Source organism: Bactrocera neohumeralis, chromosome 2, assembly GCF_024586455.1.
Source record: "Bactrocera neohumeralis isolate Rockhampton chromosome 2, APGP_CSIRO_Bneo_wtdbg2-racon-allhic-juicebox.fasta_v2, whole genome shotgun sequence".
In the NCBI taxonomy this organism is placed as follows: domain Eukaryota; kingdom Metazoa; phylum Arthropoda; class Insecta; order Diptera; family Tephritidae; genus Bactrocera; species Bactrocera neohumeralis.
Genome location: NC_065919.1, coordinates 20353751 through 20381001, shown reverse-complemented (window position 1 = coordinate 20381001; position 27251 = coordinate 20353751). Strand labels below are relative to the sequence as shown.

General features: G+C 39.3%; 1 protein-coding gene across 1 annotated transcript in view; it reads right to left on the bottom strand.

Annotated features, from left to right (window-relative positions):
- The window catches only part of LOC126751753 (5-hydroxytryptamine receptor 2A), a 333176-nt gene that overhangs the window by 194501 nt on the left and 111424 nt on the right, over positions 1 to 27251 (bottom strand). Inside the window, exon 3 of the mRNA XM_050462264.1 lies at positions 210 to 1441. Within this exon, the coding sequence (XP_050318221.1) occupies positions 210 to 765 (556 nt within the window). The 5' untranslated portion in view covers positions 766 to 1441. The remainder of the gene's footprint in view (positions 1 to 209; positions 1442 to 27251) is intronic.

The following is a 27251-nucleotide window of genomic DNA, read 5'->3' as shown; positions in this document are numbered from 1 at the left end:
TATAGATGTATGCAAATCAGAGTTACCAACTATTATATGATTGTTAAAGCAAATTTGGATGATTTTAAAATGAGATTTTTTTTTAATTTAAATTTTTTTACTAAAAAAAGCGATTTTAATTTGAAAGAGAAAATTTCCAAATATTTAAAGTAAATATTTTTTTAGATAAAAATATATTGTTATAAGTTACATTTTCATTGCCCACTCACCCTTCACCAGCGTCAGTATGCCGAGTGGCATCACCAGCACCGCCACCATAAGATCAGTGATCGCCAGCGACATGAGAAAATAATTGGTCACATTCTGCAAGCGGCGCTCCAAGTAGATCGCCAGACAGACGAGAATATTGCCGGCGGCGGTGGCGAAGACCAAAACCAGCGCCAACAAACCCCAATAGTTGTCCTCGTGCTTTTCATACGGATCAAAGGGATGGTCATCGAAGTCCGTCGCCAACGTTGTGACGTCTTGTAGCGAAGTGATCGTACGCAGGAGTATACCATTCGCGGAAGCCATTACGAATTCTGTGGTATTAAATGTGACATTATTGTTGTTGCTGTCGGTGCTCCACAACACCGCAAAGCCAGACGCCTCATACAACTCCTCGCCACTGCCGTCGTCATTGAATATATTACTGCCCCACAACTGCTCGGAGCTGGCGCTGTCGAACGTCGCTACGGCCGCGGCTGCGGACGATGTTGACGGGAGCGCCGCCGCCGCCTTAGCAGCATCAGCTGACGCCAAGCGCTGTATGGCCACATGCAACATGTTGCAGATACGCTTGTGTGTAAATGAATTTGTGCTTAAGAAATTAATAAGCAGTTTATAATTGCTGTTGTTGTTGTAATTATTTGTTGCAGCATTTTATGCGCCTGCTGTCCGCTGCAACCTTGAGCGCAATAAATCACTTGCACTTGCACTTGCGCTATGAAATACTTAACGCTTACGCGTTGTTGCTATTTGTTGCATGCAACAACAATGTGGCAGCGTCTCGTGCGTCTGCTTATTTTGTCGCGTTTCTGCTTTCTGCCGTGTTTTACAGTTTGGCGCAAATGAGTTTCCTCTCGTTCGTATCTGGTGAGCGGATATTGCGCTGTGTAGACTCGCAGCTTCCGTAGTGTTGCACAGTTGCGCGTAGATTTTCTTGCCGTTATTTTGTTTTATTAATTAATCCTTTGTTATTGCGTTTATTTCTTATTTTTACTTTTGATTTCGCAATGGGAAATTAATGCTTTCGTCGTGACATTTCGCTCTGGCAAGGAAATTAGCAAACGTAATTGTTGCAACATTTTGTTGCAAGGTCTTGAAAGTGTCTTAATGCAATTGCACAAAGGTTTTTGCCCTTCTCACATTACAATTACTGAGTTTTCTATTTGATTCTCCGTTTTTTCTGCGCGATTTGTCGGACTCTGTATTCAACTAGAAGCCACAATTTGAGCCGCACCTGTAAATGAAAATAATTGTTTGTTATTTGAGCATCAAAAGTTTCTTAAAATGATTCTAAGTTCAATTTAGTTCGGAAAGTGTTATGTTCGGGTGTAACCATAACACTCTCGAATTTTAAAACTATCAAAGCCCGTTCAGGTCTTTATAATTGGTGTGTGGGAGCCAGAAGAAGTATTTTTTAAATTTTACCCATTTTTAACACTGTGCACATTATATTTAGGAAAGGATTATTTAAGAGTTTCAATCATATATCTCACAGAATCACCGAAATTCACGGTAAAAATCTGTGATAGGCATTGAGATCTTCGTCTTCTTTTTTTTTGCTGTAGACGCCGTTATACGGTTATAGCCGAGTTTACAACAGACAAGACGCCAACTATTTATGCAAAGTTCTATTTCCATGACGACTTTGGCTCTAGATTTATATGGTATTAAAATTGTGATATATGGAAGTAGGCGTGGGTTTCATTCGATTTTAATAATTTTCACACTGTGATGTTAAAATATACAAATAAATGTTACACCAAATTTGGATAAAATTGGTCGAGCGGTTCCTGAGTTACAGGATTCCACTTAGAACTGGGCGTTGCCACAACCACCAGAGGATTTGTACACCAAATCCCATGAAGCTCTTCGTCTTCTCAGTTTGGGTGTGAAATTTAATACTTTTGATGTCTTTATTTAGTGAGATATCGCATTTTTAGTAATTTTCAACAAACCGTTATATTGAGAGGGGCGCGGTTATCATTCGATTCCACACATTTTCACACCGTTGTAGGCTACACCGAAAATATTGATGAAGGTTTGAGATATATATGTATGCATACATTAAACTTATTCGGGGGATAGGGGGGCCACGCCCACTTTTGAAAAACTTTAAACAAAAAATGACCGTTTCCAATTCATTTCTCTGTACTTTTTTCATATAACGGGTCATCCCTTCAGAGGTACTTTTCTCAACAGCCAGCATTCATTATTGGATAATATTGCACCGAATAGAAATAAGAATAGAATAAAGAAAATATAGCAACTAGCTGAGAGTGTACACATAGACCGTGGGGAGTCAATTCGGCGTCGTTCGCAGCAACTCAGACTGACGTATGGAACGGCTTGATGCATTTTATGTCGAGATCTTAAATTGAAAGCGTACAAAATACAGCTTGTGCAAGAACTGAAGCCGCTCGACCTTCCCAAGCGACATTGCTTCGATCTATTGGTTCTTGAAAAGTTCCCATATAAGATCCGACGTTTTCGAACCAAATTTTGTTTAGCGCTGATCCCCATTTTTGGCTCAGTAGGTATGGAGGATGGAGTCATGTGTAAAAGTTCACGCAAGTGAGGAAAGTTCTCTGATCGCCATTCACTTGGGAGTGGCCAGAAACGATTCTTTTACACATGGCTCAAGCAGCTCACTACTTCCGGTCTTTGACCAAGTATCCTCTGGGTAGCCTAAGGACATCCGTTCGAAGGCGAGCTAAAGTGAGAAGGCGAAACATTCCCTACAAGGGTTGTGCGCTGGGCTTGGGACCCGCCACGTAAAAAAAACAATACCAATGAAAACGTTAAAACAGCCTCGGATGAGAGACCCCCCTTTTGATGACGACCATGGCAAACGGAATAAGGACTACGATTTGAGGGCATGCACCTGGAATGTCCGGACCCTTAATTGGGAAGGTGCCGCTGCCCAGCTGGTTGATGTCCTCGCAAAAATAAAGGCTGACATCACCGCCGTCCAAGAAATGCGATGGACGGGACAAGGACAGAGACGAGTAGGTCCTTGTGACATTTACTACAGTGGCCATATAAAGGAGCGCAAGTTTGGTGTTGGATTCGTGGTGGGAGAGAGACTCCGTCGCCGAGTACTATCATTCACTCCGGTGAATGAACGTCTAGCCACAATCCGCATCAAAGCGAGATTCTTCAACATATCGCTGATTTGCGCCCACGCCCCGACGGAAGAGAAGGACGATGTGACCAAAGATGCCTTCTATGAGCGCTTGGAGCGCGCTTATGAGAGCTGCCCCCGCCACGATGTCAAAATCGTGCTTGGCGACTTTAACGCCAGGGTGGGCAAAGAAGGTATATTTGGCACTACGGTCGGTAAATTCAGCCTCCACGACGAAACATCCCCAAATGGGTTGAGGCTGATTGACTTCGCCGGGGCCCGAAATATGGTTATCTGTAGTACTAGATTCCAGCATAAGAAGATTCATCAAGCTACCTGGCTGTCTCCGGATCGAAAAACTACCAACCAGATCTATCATGTTGTGATAGATGGAAGACACGTCTCCAGTGTTTTAGATGTGCGTGCGCTCCGAGGTCCTAACATCGACTCGGACCACTATCTTGTTGCAGCTAAGATTCGCACTCGCCTCTGTGCAGCAAAAAACGCACGCCAACAAACACAAGGAAGGTTCGACGTCGAAAAGCTGCAATCACAACAGACTGCCGAACGATTTTCTACTCGGCTTGCACTCCTGCTCTCTGAGAGCACTAGTCAACAACTCGGTATAGGGGAACTGTGGGACGGCATTTCAAATTCCATACGTACAGCTGCAACCGAAACCATTGGTTTTCGGAAAGAGCAAAAGAACAGCTGGTACGACGAGGAGTGCCGTGTCGCAGCGGAGAGAAAACAGGCTGCCTACCTCGCAACGTTACGATCGACCACTACACGTGCGGGATGGGATAGATACCGAGAGTTGAAGAGGGAAGCGAGACGCATTTGCAGACAGAAGAAGAAAGAGGCCGAAATGCGTGAGTACGAAGAGCTTGATAAGCTGGCCGACAGGGGTAATGCTCGAAAATTCTACGAAAAAATGCGGCGGCTTACAGAAGGTTTCAAGACCGGAGCATACTCTTGTAGAACCCCCAAAGGTGATCTAGTCACTGATGCCAAGAGCATAGTTAAATTATGGAGGGAACACTTCTCCAGCCTGCTGAATGGCAGTGAACGCACAACACCAGGAGAAGGAGGACCCGATTCCCCAATCGATGACGATGGAGCAGACGTTCCATTACCCGACCATGAAGAAGTTCGAATAGCAATTGCCCGCCTCAAGAACAACAAAGCGGCAGGGGCCGACGGACTACCGGCCGAGCTATTCAAACACGGCGGCGAAGAACTGATAAGGAGCATGCATCAGCTTCTTTGTAAAATATGGTCGGACGAGAGCATGCCCAACGATTGGAATTTAAGTGTGCTATGCCCAATTCATAAAAAAGGAGACCCCACAATCTGCGCCAACTACCGTGGGATTAGCCTCTTCAACATCGCATATAAGGTTCTATCGAGCGTATTGTGTGAAAGATTAAAGCCCACCGTCAACAAACTGATTGGACCTTATCAGTGTGGCTTTAGACCTGGAAAATCAACAACCGACCAGATATTCACCATGCGCCAAATCTTGGAAAAGACCCGTGAAAGGAGAATCGGCACACACCACCTCTTCGTCGATTTCATAGCTGCTTTCGACAGCACGAAAAGGAGCTGCCTTTATACCGCGATGTCTGAATGTGGTATCCCCGAAAAACTAATACGGCTGTGTAAACTGACGTTGAGCAACACGAAAAGCTCCGTCAGGATCGGGAAGGACCTGTCCGAGCCGTTCGATACCAAACGAGGTTTCAGACAAGGCGACTCCCTACCGTGCAATTTCTTCCATCTGCTGCTGGAGAAAATTATTCGAGCTGCAGAACTAAATTGAGAAGGTACCATCTTCTATAAGAGTGTACAACACCTGGCGTATGCCGATGATATTGATATCATCGGCCTTAGCACCCGCGCCGTTAGTTCTGCTTTCTCCAGGCTGGACAAGGAAGCAAAAGAAATCCAACGCAGGATTGCTCTTGCCAACAAGTGCTACTTCGGACTGAGTAGGCAATTGAGAAGTAAAGTCCTCTCGCGACGAACAAAAACCAAACTCTATAAGTCGCTCATAATTCCCGTCCTGCTATATGGTGCAGAAGCTTGGGCGATGACAGCAACCGATGAGTCGACGTTACGAGTTTTCGATAGAAAAATTCTGCGAAAGATTTATGGTCCTTTGCGCATTGGCCACGGCGAATATCGCATCCGATGGAACGATGAGCTGTACGAGATATATGACGACATTGACATAGTTCAGCGAATTAAAAGACAGCGGCTACGCTGGCTAGGTCATGTTGTCCGAATGGATGAAAACACTCCAGCTCTGAAAGTATTCGACGCAGTACCCGCCGGGGGAAGCAGAGGAAGAGGAAGACCTCCACTCCGTTGGAAGGACCAAGTGGAGAAGGACCTGGCTTCGCTTGGAATATCCAATTGGCGCCACGCAGCGAAAAGAAGAAACGACTGGCGCGCTGTTGTTAACTCGGCTATAATCGCGTAAGCGGTGTCTACGCCAATTAAGAAGAAGAAGAGAAGGTATGTAAACAAACAAAATTGCCGCATTTAAGGAAAACAACAACCTGAGGAGATTCAAGAGGAGTTCTTTTAATGTAGTTTGTGAGTCGGTGAAATCATCAGTACACATTTCTTCAAAACTGATGCCGGTGAATACGTAACCGCCAATGGCGATCTTTATCACACCATGATAACCGACTATTTGATGGCTGAAATTGAAGCTTGTGATCACAGCGACATTTGATTTCAACAAGACGGCGCCAGTTCCCACATATCGCATTAATCAATGGATTCATTGAGAAAACACTTCGGTGGGCTGATAATTTCACAGTTTGGGTCGGTCGATTGGCAACTAAGATATCATACCGTTAGAAATTTTCCTGGTTAACTTTAAAGTCGGTGCGGACAATCTCGATTCGATTCAGGCTTTGGAGCAAAACATCACACGTGTCATTTGCCAGTCACCAGTTGAAATGTTTGAACGAGATAATCTTCATGAAATTAATGGCAAAAATGTTTTTTCGAGTGATAAAAACATTTCCCATTAATTTTGAAGTTTCTGTGTTTTTTCTTTAAAAAAGAAAGGAAGCTCGAAATGAATCAGCCTTTAGTAATTTTTGAGATAATCACAATTTTATCATAAAGTTTGACATTTTTAATGTTTAACATTTTGACATTTGAACGCTATTTCTGTTGTTCACAGTCCCTCAGAATATTTTTCTCTGCGAAAATATATAATTGAATCGCGACCATTTTCGGGCGATTTTTTTTACAACTTTCGACTTTGTGAATAGAATACGGGTCACACTAGCTCTAGCAGGGGCTCAAACAACTGCAGTTTTGAGCACTCAGAACATCGATCTGATGAGTCGTCCACCTTATAGTTCTGACTTGGCACCGAATAACTTCTTTTTATTCCCTTACGTAAATAATAAACTGAGAAGTCAACGTTTTTCGGCAAGTAAGGAGGCGGTTGATGGGTTTTGAAGGCCTGTTTTGGAAATACCTTAATCTGAGTGGATAAAATGCTTAGACAATTGTTTCAAACGTATGCAAAAGTGTATAGATCTTAATGGAGAATATTTTGAAAAAATTACCCGATTTTCGATAATTAATATTTCTAATATTTTTAAGCATGGAGATCAAGCGCCGAATAACTAAATATTAGCAACAGGTGCTACTAGGTGATCGGTAAGTAATTGAAAAGCAGATCTCTCTCTCTACAAAAAAATATTATGCTCTATAAAGTCTCTCATTATTTCAGTCTTACGAAGTATATGGCGCAGAAACATGGACATGAACATCCGAAACAACTGTTCTTCGCAAGATCTTTGAAGTCAGTATCGACGAAGATTGAATCACGAAGTGTATGAGCTGTACGGCGACCTGGATATAGTTAAGTAGGCATGACTCAAGACCCATGGATGGACAACGGAAGCAAGGGCGCTCACGTATCCAATGAAAAAACCAAATATATGGCGACCGATCTACACTTGGGACGTACAACTTTCGTGACCTCGCAAAGGAAAGTGGCAACTGACGAAGCTTCGTGTTCTCGTCCCAGACCGACCCACAGTTGTAGTGTCACACAAAAAGAAGAATATTTGGTTTGGTTTTCTTGTCCCAAAATATAAAAGGCAAGGCTCCTCTCAACTTTCTCATGGAACCAAGGAACACGTGTATCCAATTTTCTCATGTTATATGAACATATTTACTCAATTGAAAAATTGGGTTCGTGATTACCTTCAAGCATTGCTATATGACTATATTCCATTACAGAAGTACCTTGAATAACTTTTCAGAACGTATTTGAAGCTAGTTCAGTTCAGTCAATTCACTCGCTTATCCTCTGCGAAAACTACTTTGCCTAAGCAAACTTGCAAAAGAGGCAACACTCTCTAGGAGCAACTTGTTATTGATCCTTCGTATCAGATTACGGTGATTTGGCAATATAAGACCGTACTATGATGCCTGTGAACTCTATCGCCAAGATCAGCCTCAACGCTTAATATAATCTAATCTAACATAGTGCAGAAGCTTTGAAAAGTGTAAAAACTGTAAAGAAATGATTTTAGATTTTCACTCTTTTAAGTTTCTAGTTATTGTCGCCTTTCCTTTGAACTACGGACCATGAAATGCCTTTCGGCTGGCTTTAGGAGATCATTACACACTCCTATGAAACTGCTCAATAATCCTGGCTAGCAGAAACACTAAATCTTTCACCTTCACCTCCCACAATCCAACGTCTCAACGTCCTTTTCCGTTCTCGTGAATAACACTTTGTCGTGGACGCTCTACCAAACACCTGTCCGAGCTTTAAGCATGCCATTAATATTGTTATCATATCTACTATAAATATGTTAGTCATACTTAAGTATATGTACATTTTATATTTATAATGCGCCAGCTAGCTGGCAAAGTTTCTAACACCAATTTGTCAAAACTTATGTAATACGAGCGCTGCCAGCTGCACCACTACAGCAACTGCACTGAGTCAACCGCTCGCTGCTGCAGGCCGACACCAAAGACCTGAGCGACTTGCTCACATGTCCCAGTGACCATTTATCAAAAACCAAGAGCCATTGCGGAACGTACGACGGACGATTATGGCAACAAAAGGAGAAGTGCAGAAGCGTCGAAGAGGAAGCAACTGGGAACAAGTGAGATAAACAAACTTGCAAGTGGCGCTATGACATGTTAGCATCAACGAAAAACAACAGCAATAACAGTCACGTTGCTGCCTTCTACGCAAAGTCGACAACTTGGGGTTACGGCTAACGGTACTCGTATCAACTTTGGTGCAAATTCGAAAGCGTTTACCGAATTGGCCAAATGACTAAATGACATCAGGGACGAGTGGCGCCTCAAAACGTTTGGCCAAAAACAAGTCAGTTGAACGAACGAACGCACGCCCGCACGCACACTGCCATAAATAAGAAATTTCACATTAAACCGTTTACATACTCATATACGACATAATGACTCTGCTGGGAGTAATATGACTAATGACATTCCACTTTAGCTTCATTTGCTATGTGCCATTGCTGGACGTTGCTCATTCGATTTGGCTTTTTCGGTTTTGCGCTTTGCAGCAGTCACTGAGCTTTAACTGGATTTGCTGTTTATTTCGGTGGAAAATTTCTTTTCTGGAAAATCTACATGCCACACGAGTGCCTGTGTTTTGAGCAGCGACAGGCAAAGTGGCAGCCATTGTGGGTTCGAGGGATAGAGATAAGCCAAAACTACATTCAGCTTTAGAACTGCATATACACCCACCGACCCATCGATACATATGTACATAAGTGTTGTGTGTATGTACATTTCCATTTGGGTGAAGATGAAGAAGGCAATTATACACCTGAGTGACCAATTATGAGGTGACTATAAGTTAATGAAAAAGCAATTGGAGCAGGTAGAAATGAGGATTTGTGTACGCGATATGGCGAATTCTTCTTCAATCATTTCTAGTACAAATCGGTCGTACGTTGTTATGAGGGTGGGTATAAGGAAGAATCTCCAGCATAAATGAATGATGAAATATCTGTGGCTTCTTGGAAATAACAAGTCTAATAAGCTTAAGATTTCCTCGAACTTCGAACTTCTTCGGCTCATAACCACAAAATGGTAATCGATAAAATCGTCCGAAACAGCATGTGCTTTGGTCTACATATTACTTCCACTTCGCATAAAATTACTAAGAATTGTGGAGATTTGTATGCCGATGAGGTTCAAATGGCTGAGTAGGAGGTATTACGGAATCACTTTATTTCATATACAGGAATATCGACAAAGGGAAAATCGGTTGGTTTCAACTGTTTATGGCAACTTCAGATACTGCGTCGAAGATGAAATAACAAAAGAGCGGTTTCAATTCAGTTTTATTGATAAAATATTTATAGAACTTGAGTTATAAATATTGCCGGTTCAGTTGAACCTCTTCACGATCATATCACCTTTACATTTGGCATTGAGTTTATGGAAACAAAAGTTTATGGAAATCACAGCATTGATTGTACAGACCCAATAAATATACTAAGCCGCCTTAGTTAAGATCGACTTGTTTAATTGGATCTTCGACAATCATAGACATAAACGAACTCCTATGGGCTTAACTGAGATTTAACCTAATAATTTGGTGCATTTTGGTTATGGGTAATACATATATCTTAAATTTATATTCTAAGTGTTTTGAGACAACCTCTCTAGTACAGGATGAATCACAGTTTTCATAATTGCTGTAGATTGCACTTGAGAAAATTAATCCTAGGACACATATCCATTTCGAGATTCCCTCTTTTTCTTTACAAAAAACACAGAACCTTCAAATTTAATAGGAAATGTCGATTATCATTCGATATAACATACATTGGCATTTATTTCTTGAAGAATATTTTTTTAAATTGTTGGACGCGGCTGCGTTTCAGATGGTACGAATGACAAGCGTGATGTTTTGCTACAAGACATAATTCGAAGTGGGATTAAACGCACGTACTTTAGACTTTATAAATCTCCACAGGAAAAAGTCATACGGTGTGTTATCATGGCGCGATACCGATCGCCATTGACACTTACGTTCTCTCCGGCATCAGTTTTGATGAATTATGGACCAATGATTCTATCGGTTTCACACCAAACCGTGTTTTTTATGGATGAAGTGGTAACTCTTGAATCTCTTTAGATTGCTCTTCGTCCCAAATGCGGCAATTTTACTTGTTTTCATACCGATTGAGCCAAAAATAGGGCTCAGCGTTAAACAAAATTTGGTTCGAAAATGTCGGAAGGAACGATTTGAAAACGTTGTTCAGGCGTAAGTCTTTTCATGATGAAATGCCAAACAATACTGAACAAAACTAACAAAGTAACATGACTGCTTGACACGACTCACGCATAATCTTTCAAAAAAAGGCTATTGAAAAAAGGACCCCAACTTGGATCACTCGTTATCATATATCATTTCAGAAAGACGCTGCTGATCGGATGTGAGGGAAGCTTCCCTGAAATAATGAAACTGCCCATGCGAGAGATCACTTCCTTCAGATAAGTACTTTTTCAATTGTTGCCTCCAATTAATAAAAACTCCGGTTTTGATATAGCACTGACGGTTGTTATAAAAAGTGACAGGGTTGGTTAATTAGTTGAAAAGGAAGGCGTGTAAACAACAGAACACAGGCCGCACTTAGGCTATCATTAGGCACTTTGTGTTTTTGGGTGGTAACCAAGTTAAATCTTGTCCAGTAACTTAGTGAACCTGTTTATTGTCCACCCCAGTTGCCCAATGTCTCTTAAATTGGATTATTGAAAGCCATGGAATATGTCCCTTCTCATACTGCTGAAGGCTGCATATTGGAAGCCGTAGAATCTGTCTCTTCTCATCCGGCTGAAGGCTGAACATTCGCATAGATAACATTCTAGCATCTCATCAACCTCCGCGCATGCTCTGCATTCTACTTTTTCCGTTTACTGAAGATGAGATTTTAGGGTCAGCTTAGTGGAATTGTGTCTCCGGTTGCTCCCGACCAGACCAGCTCGTCTGTCTTTACATTTCCTTCTATGCCCATATGACCGGGAACCCAGATGATATTCACCGAGTTACCTACTAAGAGTCTAGTTATTGCTTGCTTGCGTAACCTAAAACACTGAGACTTATATTGGCGCTACGGAAAGTCCTAATTACTGCTTGCCTATCTAATAGAAGGTTTATGTACTTGCTGGTTAGAGCAAGGGGCTACTTGGCATTATTTTCTATTGAAAGAATTATGAGAATGAAAACTTTGTGTTTACTTTGTCATGGGATTTCTTTCACGTTCGCATTGACAATTTAGCTCGAATTCATTAACAAGGTCGAGTATGATATTATGCTCGTGGTGACGACGTGTCTGATTTCAATAGCCTAAAATCATGAGCAGGTTGATCGTAAGCTTTGACTTATTCTACATTTGTATATATATATATATATATATATATAAAATATTTTGTGTTTACTTTGATGTAGGTTTTACTGTGATATTTTAATTTTATAATTTCGTAAATTTGGATTTCTTTACAAAAACATCTTCCTCGCATCTCGAGTAAAACGATCCCGATCAATTTAGCTCGAATTCATTAACAAGGAAAACTTCCATATAGATACATAAAACTGATAGACCCCTTAGAAAAATAGAAGCATTTCTAATAGAAATTTTACTTATCAAATACAATATGTTAGCACTACAAATACCACAGATTACCACGAATTAACTCGATTTTCATTTAATATACCTTCAAGGCGCAACCTTTGCATTAGTACCCTTATCTATATACAACACGTCACCTATATACTTAGCGCTCATTTGTTATTTGCCCACTCAGTCACCAATTAAGCTGCCCTCTCACAATCATTACTGTTATCATAGCCATCAATATATTATTAACTGATATGAGTTGGTAACGGATGATGGCGTAAAATCGGCCTTTTTGAACTTCAAATACTCAAGTGGTAAATGAGTCATTTGTTTACTTACATATACACGACCGAGTTAACTCATTGGTATATAAGTATAAGCATCTGTGTTCGGTTATAAAGTTCACACCATAATCAGTTACCCATGATACATTGGATATATTTATATTTCTGAAAACATGTTATTCCGTACCCACTTGTTGTTGTCGAAAAACAACAAAACATTTGTTATCAAAAAAAAAAAACTCGGCGCAATCCATTTAACATACTTTCATCTGTTAGAGCTACCGATTAACATTCGCTTGATATGGTTGTGGTGGCCTTTGAACAGGCGAGATACAGTAATTCTTCCAATATGTGGCTTATGATTGCGAAAATGGATATTCCTTGAACAAGCACATATTCTTCCAGAATTGTGTTATATTTGGTAATTGTATACTCAACCCAATTAGTTCCTAGTACTTTGATGGGTCTATAAACAATATTAACCGCTAGATAAATGTTTAAATTTGCAATACTGAGACACCATTCTCTACGGCTGCAGCTCAAAAAGAATTCGAAATATAGTACTTTGTAATCTACAAAAAACCAAATATATTGCGAGAGTACAAAGAGCTTGACAAGTTGGCCAAGTTGGGTAATGTTCGAAATTTCTACGATGGACCGACTAAGAGAAGGTTTCAGGACCGGAGCATACTCTTGTTGAACCTCCAGAGCTGATCTAGTGACTGATGCCCAGAACAGAGGGAACACTTCTACAGCCTGCTGATCGGTAGTGAAGGTATAACACCAGGAGATGGCGAACCCGATTCGCAAACTATGACGATGAACCTCGAAGCCCGACCACGAAGAATTTCGAATAGCAATTACCCTTCTGAATAACAACAAAGAAGCGGAGACTGATGAATTGTCGACCGAGCTGTTCAAACACGGCGGTGAAGAACTGATAAGGAACATACATCAGCTTCTTTAAGAAATATTTCGGACAAAAGCATGCCCGACGAGGGGAATTCAAGTCTGCGACGCCCAATCCCTCCTAAACGTCGCATAAAAGGTTCTATCGAGCGTCCTGTGTGAAGGATTAAAGCCCACCGACAATAAACTGAATGGGCTTTTCCAGTGTGGCTTTAGACCTGGAAAATCAGTAACGAACCAGATATTAACCATGCGCCAAATCTTAGAAAAGACCCGTGCAAAGAGAATCGACACACATCACCTCTTTGTCGATTTTAAAAGTCCTTTTGACAGCACAAAAAGGAGCTGCGATGTCTGAATATGGTATCCCCGCAAAACTAATACGGCTGTGTAATCTGACGTTGAGCAATATCAAAAGCTACGGCAGGATCGGAAGGGGCGCTTCGGCCATTCGATACCAAAAGGTGTCAGGCACGAATCGTCCGACTTCTTCAAGTTACTGCCAGAAAATAATTTGAGCTGCATATAGTACAGTCTTTATAAAAATATAAAGCCGCTGGAGTAAGCCGAAGATATTGATATCATTGGCCCCAACAACCTATTGTTGTTTCTGCTGACGGGATAAGGAAGCGAATCATATTGCTCTTGTTCAGAACGACGACAAGACGAAATAGCTCCTGTCATCAAACAAACAGTCGGCGCACTTCCATTTAACATACATCATCTGTTAGAGTCGTTGATAACCGATTAACATTCCTTGATATGAGTTGTGGTGACTCTTTGAACAGGCGAGAGGACATTGAGAAGTAAAGTTCTTCCAAAGATCAAACTCCTGGCTTCCTTGATTGCGAAAACGGACAACATCTGAAGAAGCACATTTTCTTCCAGAAAAATTGTGTTATATTATACGACAACATTTAGTTCAGCGAATAAGAAACAGCTGGCAATGTCGTCCAATGGATAAAAAGCTTCAGCTCTGAAAATATTCGACGCACTATCCGCCGGGGGAAGCAGAGGAAGAGGAAGACCTCCACTCCATTGGAGAGATAAGGTGCGAAAAAGACCTGGCTGACTTGATATCTCGACTTGGCGCCAAATTGCAAAAAGAAGAAACGACTGGTGTGCTTAAACTCTACGGTTGCAGCCAATAAAGAAAAAAGATAAGCACCGAAAGTGAAAGATTTTTACTTTTTAAATTAAAAATTAATTTTACAACATATATTAATAAATATAGGCGAGAGTACAAAAAGTTTGTAACACCCAGAACAAATTGGCCGAGAGGGGTAAAATGAAATATGTTGATGTCCGATGGCCCGTCTGTATATAAGAGAAGGCTAGTCCCACAGTTTTTAAGATATCCTGGTCATTTGTCGGAAATGCCGATATCGGACCACTTTAACATATAGCTGATCATAGTAAACTCGGAATCCCAGAAAACTTTCACATTTGACAACAAATTTGGTAAGATTATTTTTCAATGTAATCTCCGAAAAAAATTGTTCAGATCGGATTATTATAGCATATAGCTTTCATACAAACTGAACACATAGTTACTAAAAGAAACGCACCTTGTTTTTTCTTGTTTTCTTTTAAATTTCTTCTATAATTTATTCTCCGATTCTTGTTTCCAAAATTGCTCAGTATTTCTGATAAGCCTCCATCCAAACACGCACAACAAGCAACCTAGGTAGCATGAATGGGTATTCAGTGGAAGAAACTAAAGTTTTGTCAAGTATTGTATAAACTCAGAAGCCACAGTATTGTCAAATTATGAAAGGCTTACAGTTCTTTAAAGAATGAGCTTAATTTTTATATAATTTAAGAATGTTTCTAATCTAAAAGATTTAAAAATAGTGTATTGTTTCAGAGCAACACCTTATTGCAACTAACAACCATGAAGACTGCTGTCAAAAGTTCATTCAAAGCAATGGTCATTTCAGAAACTGTCGACAGATAATATGAAATAACACTAGGAAATACAAGAGACAAAAGTTTCTGGTAGCTAGAATAACATTTGACTGAGACTTTCAAAGGAGTGATCGTTTTAAAGATGTAGATGGCATCATGCAAACCATTTGAGGCTACCTGGGTTTTCCAACAATTCGTGAACGTGGGAAAAATTACTTCGAAACAGAAGAGACACTGAAAAGGAATTTAGCCACAATGAATGATAATGATGTGTTTAAGTAACAAAGTCACGAGTACAAAGTGTCAACATTATCAAACAATACTTTTCTTGCAATTCCATTATCTTTTACACCGCTAATACAACACACAAGAGTGATATATAAAAAACCTCATAATACATATGTACATATGTGCAGAGTTGTGTGTGAATACATCAACCCCCACTACTTATAATAGAACTTGAGTGGCAATAAATTTTTCAATTGATGTACTTAGAACATAACCCGCAACAGCTTCAGTCGATTGTTTGGCGTCAAATTTGACAGCTTATCACATAGACCATATGCGTAAAAACAGTTGTGACATGACAAGCTTTAGGGTGAGATGCGTATTTATAATAAACTATCGTTAATAGTAAATGACGGGCAGTTTTTAAAACAACTTTTATGGCTCTATTCTGCGAACGATTTAATTAACTTTCTGAGTATGAAAACTCCTTCAAAAATTTAGTGATAGGTAGAGGTAAAAAAAAGTACATTTTACTTTTTCCTGCCCTTCCGGCCTCGACGTAAGAATGGATACCAAATAGTCCATAGGTCGAAGAAAATCCAATTTCATTCGGATATTCTGTTTCTACATACATGATTGATATACACATGTGTTGGCCTTCCTTCAATATTGACTATCTATATATCATTTATCAAAAGAGAGAGTTTTTTTATGGACGAATAACCTCAAATATTCGCCAATTCGAATTGAGATCATAAACACGTCATCTAACGTTTCAAATTAAACAGCGACTACCCTTACCGAGCGTTCGATTCTTATGGCAGACTTCCCTAGATTGGTAGGTAGGTAGGTAACGGTGGTTCTCTGTCATGTTTCCAATCTTGACAATTTCTTAAAACTCTGACTAGCGCGCAAAGAAAGATCTAAGCTCTTTGGACCATATATTTGCTGGATGTATGTAGGTAAGCAAGATGAAGTCCGGTAATAAAAACTGCTCATTTTTGGCATACAGGCCTTCTATTATTAGAAAATGAGTCTCTCTGAATATCTAATACATATTTCACAAATTGACTGATATTTTCGATAAAAAGCTCGCAACTTGAACTTTGATCCATATTCGCTTACCGATTTTGGACATTTTTTGGTCATACGGGCCACCTTTAAACGCACTATGTGGACACAGCTTTATCCCGATACATTCATTGTTGATTGATTTTCATACTGAAATGTTAAAGAATCAGATGGAATTAAGAATTGTGTTATACGAGAGATGAGCGTGTTTGTAGTCCGATTTCGTTTTCTCACTAGAACATAGGAGTGCCAAGATAATGTTCTGTACCAAATTTGGTCGACATCGGTCGGGTAGTTCCGGAGATATGGTTTTTCATCGAAATATGGGCAGTCCAATTTTGACCCCGGCTCTTAAAAAGCCCTCTTGTATTATGCTGTTTGTAAAATTTAATGTCTTTGGCGCATTTCGTTATTGATTTATCGCGCTTTTTGAAGTTTTAACAACACCGCTATACGGTGTACTTGATTTCAATCGTTTTCACACTCTCTTTTGGCCTTCTTATGGGATTTGCCTCGAGCCAATTTGGATATTGTATCTTATCTTCAGGAGATATGTACATTAAACCTTTTAGAGGGCGGGGCTACGCCCATTTACTTCAAAACTGATTTATCATAATCATGTTCTGTATAGGAAATTTTGTGCAATGACCAACCCTAATGTGACTAACTATGTATGTACATATGTATGAACGCTTTCAATGCTCTCAATGATTTGCAAGTAAAAAGTCTGCTCTCTCACATTCATATTCACAAAAAAATGCAAAAAGTTAGATAAAACAAGCTGTATGCCTCACAAAAACCAACACACACTCACACACACACTTAAGAGAAAATAGCTACCCTATCTCTCTCTTGCCACATAGCAAGCACTTCATTCTTATTTATGGTGCAATCGACCTGAGCGGTCATGCGATTGATATTGAGGTCGGACGGCCGGGCAGGTTGGCTGGTAGCTGAGAAATTAATTAACGGTAAAACTGACACTTGAATTCTTCCATGGAGACATTGGGATATCAAGAGCACTGCTGCTACTACATACATACCATATATACAAATGTATGTGTGTGAGCGCAAAATAAAAGGTAATGGAGGATACACGGCTGGTCGTAGCCTCCATTGGTCGGCGCACAGCCACTCGTATGACCACATAACACCAGCATTGTGTGTGTAATTAAGCGGTCATACACACTTATAATAGCACACATACGTAGAAACAACTCCACAATGGCTGCAATACTCTGGTGCGCTCATGCCACCAGAAAAAGTGCATATGTGTGCTGGTGACGCAAATTGACAGGCGAATAAAATATGGCAAAAGTAAAAGGAAAATATCGAATAAGACAAAAATAGGCGTAAGCATCAACGGTAATATTGAAATAGGACAGATATTGGCACGTACTCCAGGGTGCCTGGTATTTGTAATTATTGCCTTGAAATGCCAGCACGTGCTTAAATACGTACTAGAAGAATGTGCAAACTTTAGTCAGTGAGTATGGGAAAACTTTGTTAATGATGGTAATACAGTGGTCGACGAATTTACAGGCTATGTTGGAGCGGAACTACTTCCAGATCTTGCGTTGGCTTCAAAGCTTATCTATCGCTGCTCTTGGGTACCGTGTATAGGTGAGCTTAAGTGTATCTTAGCGTCATTCTCAACTACTTCTTTTGCAGGACCAAAATCGATGAACCCGATTTTCGACTAATTTTCCAATAAATCAAGCCATATGTCATGAAAACCTCGTACAATATTGAATTCTAAAGCTTGAAAAGGGCCTGGTATATTGCTGAAGTCCAATGACTTCAAATAACCCCACAAAAATTAGTATAGTAGTATTCAATCACAACGTTTTGTAGACCATACAGTGTCAAAATTTCTTGTAATACTTGCGCCTCCAAACTTTAAGCTCCAAAAGTTAGTTATCATCGATCTATATCGCTCTGCATTTATTTCGAAAGAATTATGGACCGACGATTCCACCAGACCAAAAACCACACCCAGCTGTCAATTTAGGTGAATGTAATGGTTGTTCATGAATAAGTTGTTAGTTTGTTTCGCACCACAGTCGACATTTTTTGTTTATTTGCCACAACATTCAGATGAAAGTCAGTTTCATCGGACTCATCGTTATTGTTTTCAAGTTGTTCCAGGGCAAAATCGTATAGCTCACGACGTATATGGTGATCCAATGGTTTCAGCTCTTGAGTTAGAACAATTATATATCCTTTCTCAAAATCTGCCAGGTTGTGGTTTGAGACATTCCCAATTCTTGAAAACATAGTGCAAACAACAAATTGCGGTCTTCAGCAATACTTGCCTGACCGGCAGCAATGTTTTCATTACTTCGAGCGGTTCTATGTCTTAAGTTGCTATAAAAATTATAGCATCTAGGCACTCCAGAATCCTCGCATGCTTTGACTTGATTCCGAAATACTTTGAATGCCAGGTCACCGAGCTCAAAAGTGGTAGCCTCTTTCAACTCGCATACTTTCAAAAGGAATATGGTGGTGAAATAAATATTAGGATCTTTTAGGTGGTTGTATCCAAGCTAAGCTAAGTCTCTTATAATTCGTGACTTGGCAACCCTAGGGTTGTAATCAACTTACAACTTTATCGTAAATTTCGAAATTTTTGATGTTATACATATTCGAACGTTATGACATACGAGCGCTATTTGTGTTATCTACAGTAACTTAAAATATTCATCTTGACCCAAAAGTGAATTAAATCGCGAACACTTTTGCGATTATTTTTCTACAAATTTCGACGTGGATTAAGTCTTCAACCCTGCATAATTGAACTTAATTAAATTTTTGACGATAAAGCTCCATTAAGGACCAGTGTTTATCGATGGTACAGCTATTCAATAGATCACTCCAAGACATTGAAAATCAGTTGTTATTCCAGAAACTATTGATGCTCTGCGCAAACTGATGTTGCAAGATAGTCTTGGGGGCCTGTTGTGGGATTAAGACAACTATAGGCATTAGTGGAACTAGCATACATTCATTATTGTATTAACATTTGTGAAAAAAATTTGTTATGGTTGGATCCCACACATTTTGCAAATCCCTCAAAACAAGGCTGGTGCGGATTGATCGAGAGATAAGTTTACAAAATACGGGAACGGTGCTTTGAAACACTTCTATAACATATTGACAGCTAACGAATCGTGGACTTACGCTTATGAGACCGAAAGTAAACAGCAGTCGACTGTATGGGTGTTTCAAGATCAGCCGAATCCAACAAAAGTCTTTCGCGCACCAAGCACTTTCTAGCAAATGGTTGCTTGTTTTTTTGGAAAGATTGGACATGTCGCAACCATATCACTAGAACAATAAGTTCTGAGTGGTATACAACTATTTTTTTGTCAGTTGTCTATCAATAAATCAAATCTTTCAAGAAATCAGGAAAACCAACCGCCGAAAAGGAATCACTCTTCAGCACAACAATGCGAGCTCTCATTGGTCGACGGAAACAACTGCATTTTTGAGCACTCAAAACATCAATTTGATAAGTCTTGACTTGGCAGCGAATGACTTCTTTTTTACACCCGAAGAGGGTGTTGATGCGTTCAGTTTTTGGAGATACCACCATCAGAGTCGCTAAAGTGGTTCGAGAACTGGTTCAAATACATGTATAAGTATATAGATTTTAATGGAGAATATTTCGAAAAGAAATAAAGCGATTTTCGATGATTAATATTTGTTTTTCTTCTCTAACCCTTCCTTATTATTTCAGCGCTTTTATTATGAAATGGCTGCCATTAAGTTGGCAGTATATCTATCAATTCGGAGCGCAGCCACTTGTGGGGAAAAAACGATCTACGTCGAAAGTAGATCAACGTTACTAAGCCTTGAGTTCAAGCCTACTAAGGGAGTCTCTAGACTCACTATCGGTAGGAACGAGTTAATACATGCCAAGAATAGCTCGGTGCCCGCAATTGCTGGAAAATGCAAGTGTGTTGGCTTAGTCACATCAGTCTCACAAGCTGTAGGATGGAAACCAGTAGTGGAGCTCTTCACTTCCATTTCAATCTGTGGTGTGGCTTTTGGAAAATCCAACACTTTAAAAATATACAGTACCATTATATTAAGGTGGTAGTCTGGTAACTTTTGCCTATTTTCATGACTTCTTTGGTGGGTGGTCTTTTAGAGGAAAATAAAAATGAATTATATTGAATATTTAGAGTGTTTTAATTTACATATTGAAAATAAGTATAAAAAAAAAAAATTATTTGAAAAAATTTAATACTTTATAACTATTATTATTGTCACTCGAAGTTGGAACCTCAAAAAAATGCACGTGGATGGCCAAGGTGATTTTGGCTCTTGATGTTATCTGAAATCAAATATTCTTGATTATTCTTAATCTATAGACATGTCATTCTGGTCGCAACTACTGAAGCTAAATTTCAAGGTTAAATAACAAAATGGCGGACTTTGAAAAAAAGTTCTTTTATTTTAGCAAAGAATGGGTTGTAAAATGAAAAGTTAGTGGTGAAAAAATGCTCGTTAGTACCGACGAGAACTGTAAGTGCGGAGAACAGCCTGTTAAAATTTGAAAGCAATCATTTCAGTAGAAAAAAAATTAGGACCCGGGCCGACCAGAAAAACAATGTTATGAGAAAAACTTGTTCAAAGTTCAACAACTCCGAGAGAGAGGACTCCGAGGCGCTCTAGGAAACTCGTTATAACTCCCGAAATATTTCGAGCCTGTCTGAAATTTTCACAGTATATTCTCAAGACATTGTACTTTCAAATTAAGCAAAAATAAATTTTTCAATTTTTTGAACCCAAGTTACCAGAATACAACCTTAACCAAAAGAGTATTAGCGTTATGCCTCGGTATCGTTCCAAATCATCTTAAGTATGTTTTAATTATAAACTAAATGTTTGAAAAATATTTTCACAGTATTATACTCCAACTTGTACATTTTAGTATGAGACTTTAACTATTAAAAACTCAAATAATGCAACCCTAAATAATAAACAGCCTAAAGCAGAAAACAATTTCGAAAAAAAAGAGAATTAAAGAGAAAAAGGTCATTACGGCATAAAGTTAAAATATAAATAGCTAGAGCCTTAAACATTTGTGTGTCTGTGTATGCGAGGCACTATCACAATAGAGGCGTCTGTGACGAGATTTTCGGCCAACTTAATTAATTAATATGACAGGCGGCAGGCGAAAGTTGAGCAACCACACACACACACATACACACACTGACAAAAAGCTTAGTCACATGACAGATTTTAAAAATAAATTCAGTTATCTAAGGTTATATAGGCACACAGAGAGCCTAAATTTGTCTCCTTGCATGAGTGTGAGTATGAAAAATAGAGCACACATTTTGCTAGCTCAAGCCGGCCTCAGGTGTGTCGACGTGCCAAATTCAAATGTGCTACCACATAGCTGATATGTGTGGGCACAGCTGCGCACTCACTCATACATATGCATAAAATTTGCATATGTGCATACATATTTTAATTAAAAATGACACGAACGAAAAAGTCAACAAATATACTGCGCCGTTGTGCGCTATTTAGCTAGGATTTTCGTTGTCAGTTTTAGACACTTTCGTTTTGATAAGATTTGGACTTTATGATTCGGCTGCCTATCATTTAAATTTCCATTGCTCTGCTGTGTTTGCGTTTTGCCAGGGCGCCAGTCGTGCAGCGGAAATTTAAGTAAACATTTTAGTGGAAAAAACCTTTAACCTGGCACACCTGCAAGTTTATTAATAAATATGCTAATATAATTTGGTATATACATACATACAAGTATGTATAGGTATATGTAATTTAAACAATTTTATTTCATTTACATGACTTTTATTAGCTTTTATCTTGCGTGAATGGATGGATGGTTTAAAAAAATTGGGTAGATCAATTTCTGTCGTATATTGGTCCGTCATTTAACCTTAAGGTTCATCTTAAGCTTCACCGTTGCCTGCAGATAATTGCTTTCTTCTTCATCTATATCTTCACCTTCAAGTTTAATTTCATCCTTATGCCATCTTCTTCCTCTTAGGCACTACAATCATGGGTTGCTCCCATACTTCGCATGTTGTCTCTGTACTTTGCGAGGTCATGCAGTTTGTATATCCCCAGTGCAGACATGTCACTATCCACATGTTTCTTCCATTGGATGCGTGGGCATATCCGTCCTTCTGTTTTCCATCCATTGGTCTCGAATCCAAGGAGCTTTTCGCCTGTGCATCATCTTCCATGCGAACGACATGCCATAACCAGCATATTCGTTGAACTTTTATGCGCTTAACTATAGCTCTGTCGCCGCCATCTTCTCTGATATTCGTCGCTCATGCTTATGTCTTCAAAGATTTTACGAATAACAGTTCACTTGAAGCTTCAAGTACTTTTTCATTTCGGGTCGTCATCGTCCACGTTTCTGCGCCAAACAATGGGACGGCATAATTTTTGTTCCTCGAGAGAAAGAGATCTGCTTCACAGTTGCCTATCGATATTAAAGTAGCACCTAATGGCACGAGGAATTCTGTGTCTATAATGAGGGAGTTATAGAGTTTGGTGTTTGGTCGTCGTCAGAGGATTTACTTTTCAATAGCCTACTCAGTTCGAAGCAGCACCTGTTGGCAAAAGCTTTTCTGCGTTGGATTTCGAGGCTCATGTCGTTGATGTTAATACTAGTTCAAAGATAGACGAGATTATCTACGACTTCAATATTATTACTGTCAAAGTGCGTGTCAAGTTACGAGAGCAACGAGTCTTTGTTTAATAACAGGAGATATTTCGTCTTGCCCTCGTTCACCACCAGACCCATTTGCTTCGCTTCTTTATCCAGTCTGAACAGTCTATATTAGGTTGTCAAATATCTCCCTTTCGCCTTTTTGTCTTTTGAATTTCCCGGCTAAGTATAAAGCGCTACAGAGCTCGTATCTGACAATACTATAGTTCTGTGAAAGGCCTTGACATAACCTACAAAACGACGCTATGCATGAATAGTTTGGATATTGCGTTCAACAGTTATAGACGTGTAAGCATGGAGCTCATTAACGCTGAAATTCGCGCTATTTTAAAGTTTTCCTTCGTTAAAGGCAAAGCCGTTAGAGAAACGTTCCGTGAGATTAATGGTGTTTTGGGGGATGGTACTCTATCACTTCGAACTGCGAACGAATGGTTTCGACGATTGAGAGTGGGTGAAAACGACACCATGGATAAGCCCGTCGGCGGAAGACCTGTGACGACGAATACCGATAAAATCATGGAGAACATCGAGTTAGACCGGCGTGTGGCATCTCGTGACATTGCCCAGAAGATGGGAGTTAGTCACCAAACCATTTTAAACAATCTGAAGAAGGCTGGATACACAAAACAGCTTGATGTTTGGGTTCCGTATAATTTGACACAAAAGACCTGCTAGACCGAATCAACGCCTGCGATATGCTGCTGAAAAGGAACGAACTCGATCCATTTTTGAAGCGGATGGTGACTGGCGACGAAAAATGGATCACATACGACAATGTCAAGCGGAATGGTCATGGTCGAAGGTCGGTGAATCGTCCCAAATAGTGGCCAAGCCGGGATTAACGGCGAGAAGGTTTGCTGTGTGTTTGGTGGGATTGGAAGGGAATCATCCACTATGAGCATGCTCCCATATGGCCATACGCTTAATTCTACCATCTACTGCGTACAACTGGACCGCTTGAAGCAGGCGATCGACCAGAAGCATCCAGAATTGGCCAACAGGAAGGGTGTAGTGTTCCACCAGGACAAAGCCAGACCACACACTTCGTTGATGACTCGTCAGAAGCTACCTCATATAGCCCAGACAAAGCACCAAGTGTTTACCACCTGTTCCTGTTCATGGCGAACGCCCTTGTTGGTGAAAATTTGACCTCAAAAAAGGCTTGTGAAAAGTGGCTGTTCGAGTTCTTCCCAAATAAGGAGGGGGGCTTCTACGAGGGGAGTATTATGAAATTGATGTCTTGATGGAAACAGATTATCAAACAAAACGGCCCATATTTGAACTAAATCCGAGCACTGTAACACTTTTTATAAAGCATTGAATAAAGAGCAAAAAAGCGGAAGGGAGATATTTGACAACCTTATATTAAGTTTGCCTGGAAGTTTGTGATACGTTAGAGTATATATATATATATAATGATCAATATGATATTTTATCTACGCCAACTAGTTTTTCAGTTTTTGAGATATTAACCTAAAATGTTTTACACCTCCTTTTCTCCACAAGAAACTACATATGTGTCAGAATCGTGCATATCTGACTGCCATAGCATATATCCGCCTTACAATCTGACCGATCAAAATTCAGTTGGCGTGGAAAAACTTTTTTATATGACAAGATATCTTCACAAAATTTGACATGGCATATTATTTAAGACAACGGTATATTCTTCGAAGAAACTGCTCAAGTCGAACGACTATAGCATATAACTGATACACAAGCTGACCGATCGAAGTCAAGTGCTTGTTTGGAATTTTTTTTTTATTCGTGAAGGGTATTATTTTAGCAACGCTTTGTGTTGTTCTGTGTATCTACATCTTCAACTTTGTATACATCTTTTATCTGAACCTCACTTTCATCGCAACCTTCATATACTTATTTCTATTTATTCAACTTCAAAATAATTTTCATCTTTATTTTCTCATACATGACTATCTTCATCTATATCTTCAATTTCATTCTTATCTTTATCTTTATTTTTTTTATTTTATTCTTATTTTCAATATTCAACTTCACCTTCATATACATACATAACAATTTTTATCTTCATCTTCATCTTCTTTTTCATCTCAAACTTCATCCTATCTTCAACTCAAACTTTCAACTTCCATATTTTTCCTTATCTTTATCTTTACCTTTACGTTCAAATTTACTCTTCTTCTTATATTTGTATATATATCTCCAACCTTTTCTTTTTCTGCCTCTATCTAACATAAGTCTCCAACAACACCATACTATCTCCCCTGCTTACCAACTTATTCACTTACAAATCTAAATTACCTTTGAGCATGCTCTTGCATTCTGCTATAAAAATAGTCTTAAAAGACAGTCTTAAAAGACATCTAAAAATCACTCAATCGCTTTATGTCTACGACGCGCCATTTAACTACGATTTACTCGACAAACACATCTCCCCGACCAGTTGTCGTGCTATCGTGCGTATCATTGGCGCGTGCTTTAAAAGATTTTCATTCTCTTATTTCTCCCGTTTCTATGATTTTATTTCACGTAAATACATTTTTGTTGAGCCAACACTTTTTATTGCCATTTTAAAACAATTATGATTATTTCTGTTTGCGTCATTTCGTTTCTGCTGTTTTATTGTCTTCGGCACTTAGCTGGAAAATAAATTCTTACACAGATAAATTGACACTTGGCTGATATTAGGAAAGCTGCGGGAGATAGATGAACCAACAGTGGGGTTGTGGATAAAATAGAATAATAAAAATCTATAGAATTGAGAGAATAAGATGACGGATATTGAAAAATTCACAGGAGATTTTGAATTAAGATGAGTCGGAGAGGGAGAGAGAGCGAGCCAAATCCCTAATTTCAGTACATGAGAAAGCTCATTATCGAAAGCTGAGATTAAACTGAATTCATTGCACTTTATCTCTTATCTACGTTTTGCAGATTCCATGGGTATGCTGAGCAGCCACTAATATACTAACAGCATGTGTATGGATCTCCACTCCCATTTATAGTGACTTCGAAGATTGAAATTTTTCTCTAATAATGCTAACGACCTAAAGGTCAACATATATTGTTTACTGAAAGTCCATAGACTTCTCTCCACTTCTAAAGAAACGGTTATAAAAGGTGATCCCATATGGTCCATACGTTGAATCCAATTTTGGATGACTTATTCGAGCATTTTTACTGGTAACTGTCGAATGACAAGCGTGATGTTTTGCTCCAAGGCCTGAATCAAGCCGGGATTGTCCGCCTTGATTGGAAAGAGTATAGAAAATCTCTCTCCAAGTCTATACTGAATATCATGGGGCCTCAAAATTGGCAAACATTTTTTTAGAACAAGGTCGTTTAGCTTATCGTAGAATTGTGAATTGAGAATAATATACTATGAAAGCTCTCTAGCAAGTCCGCAGAGGATCCAAGAGTTTAATAGTGGTTTGTAGTTTTTCCTAATTTCTCTTCTAACTAGATCTCTTTCTTTTAATATATATGTATAAAATGTATATGTATATTTATAACGTAAGAATAGTCGCAGACGTAAAAGCTTTCTCCCGACAGCAATTAATACCAATATTGGCAGAAAAAGAATGAAAATTTCATTTGTCTCATATTGTTCCAATCGCTCTGCCGCAATGAAATGTGACACAAGTCATTTGACGACGACAATGCGACTTTGCAACTGAAATTATTTTCGCTTCTAAGGACACTTCACTAGACCAATCATTGCTACAAAGTTGCAGCGACAGCTGGTTTCAAATTAATGCATTTGAGAGAGTGGAAAGGCATTCTTTATTACTATTAGGATGGAGTAATTGATGGCAGTGGTAGGAATAAGTAAAGTAGAACAAAACCAAAATGCCGGTTAGCTTTCGGAGGAGATATTAAAAATATTTTATAGCGTGAAGTCATAATATTTAATAGCAGGTTCCAGGGATTTTTTAAGGTGCGGAGAAGATAACTAAAGCATGAGACTCGGGTACATAGTAAACATTTAAAACCAAAGTTTAAACTGAATCCTCTTGAACGTTGCGACGTTCAGCTTAGGTGAGTACTAGAGCACTGTCGTGTTAAGGATAGTGAACTAAGCAATGAAAAGTCAAAGAGAGCACCTAAAAGCTAGCTATAAGACTGATAAATTCCAACTGAAGGAGCTTTGTGATGAAGTAGAA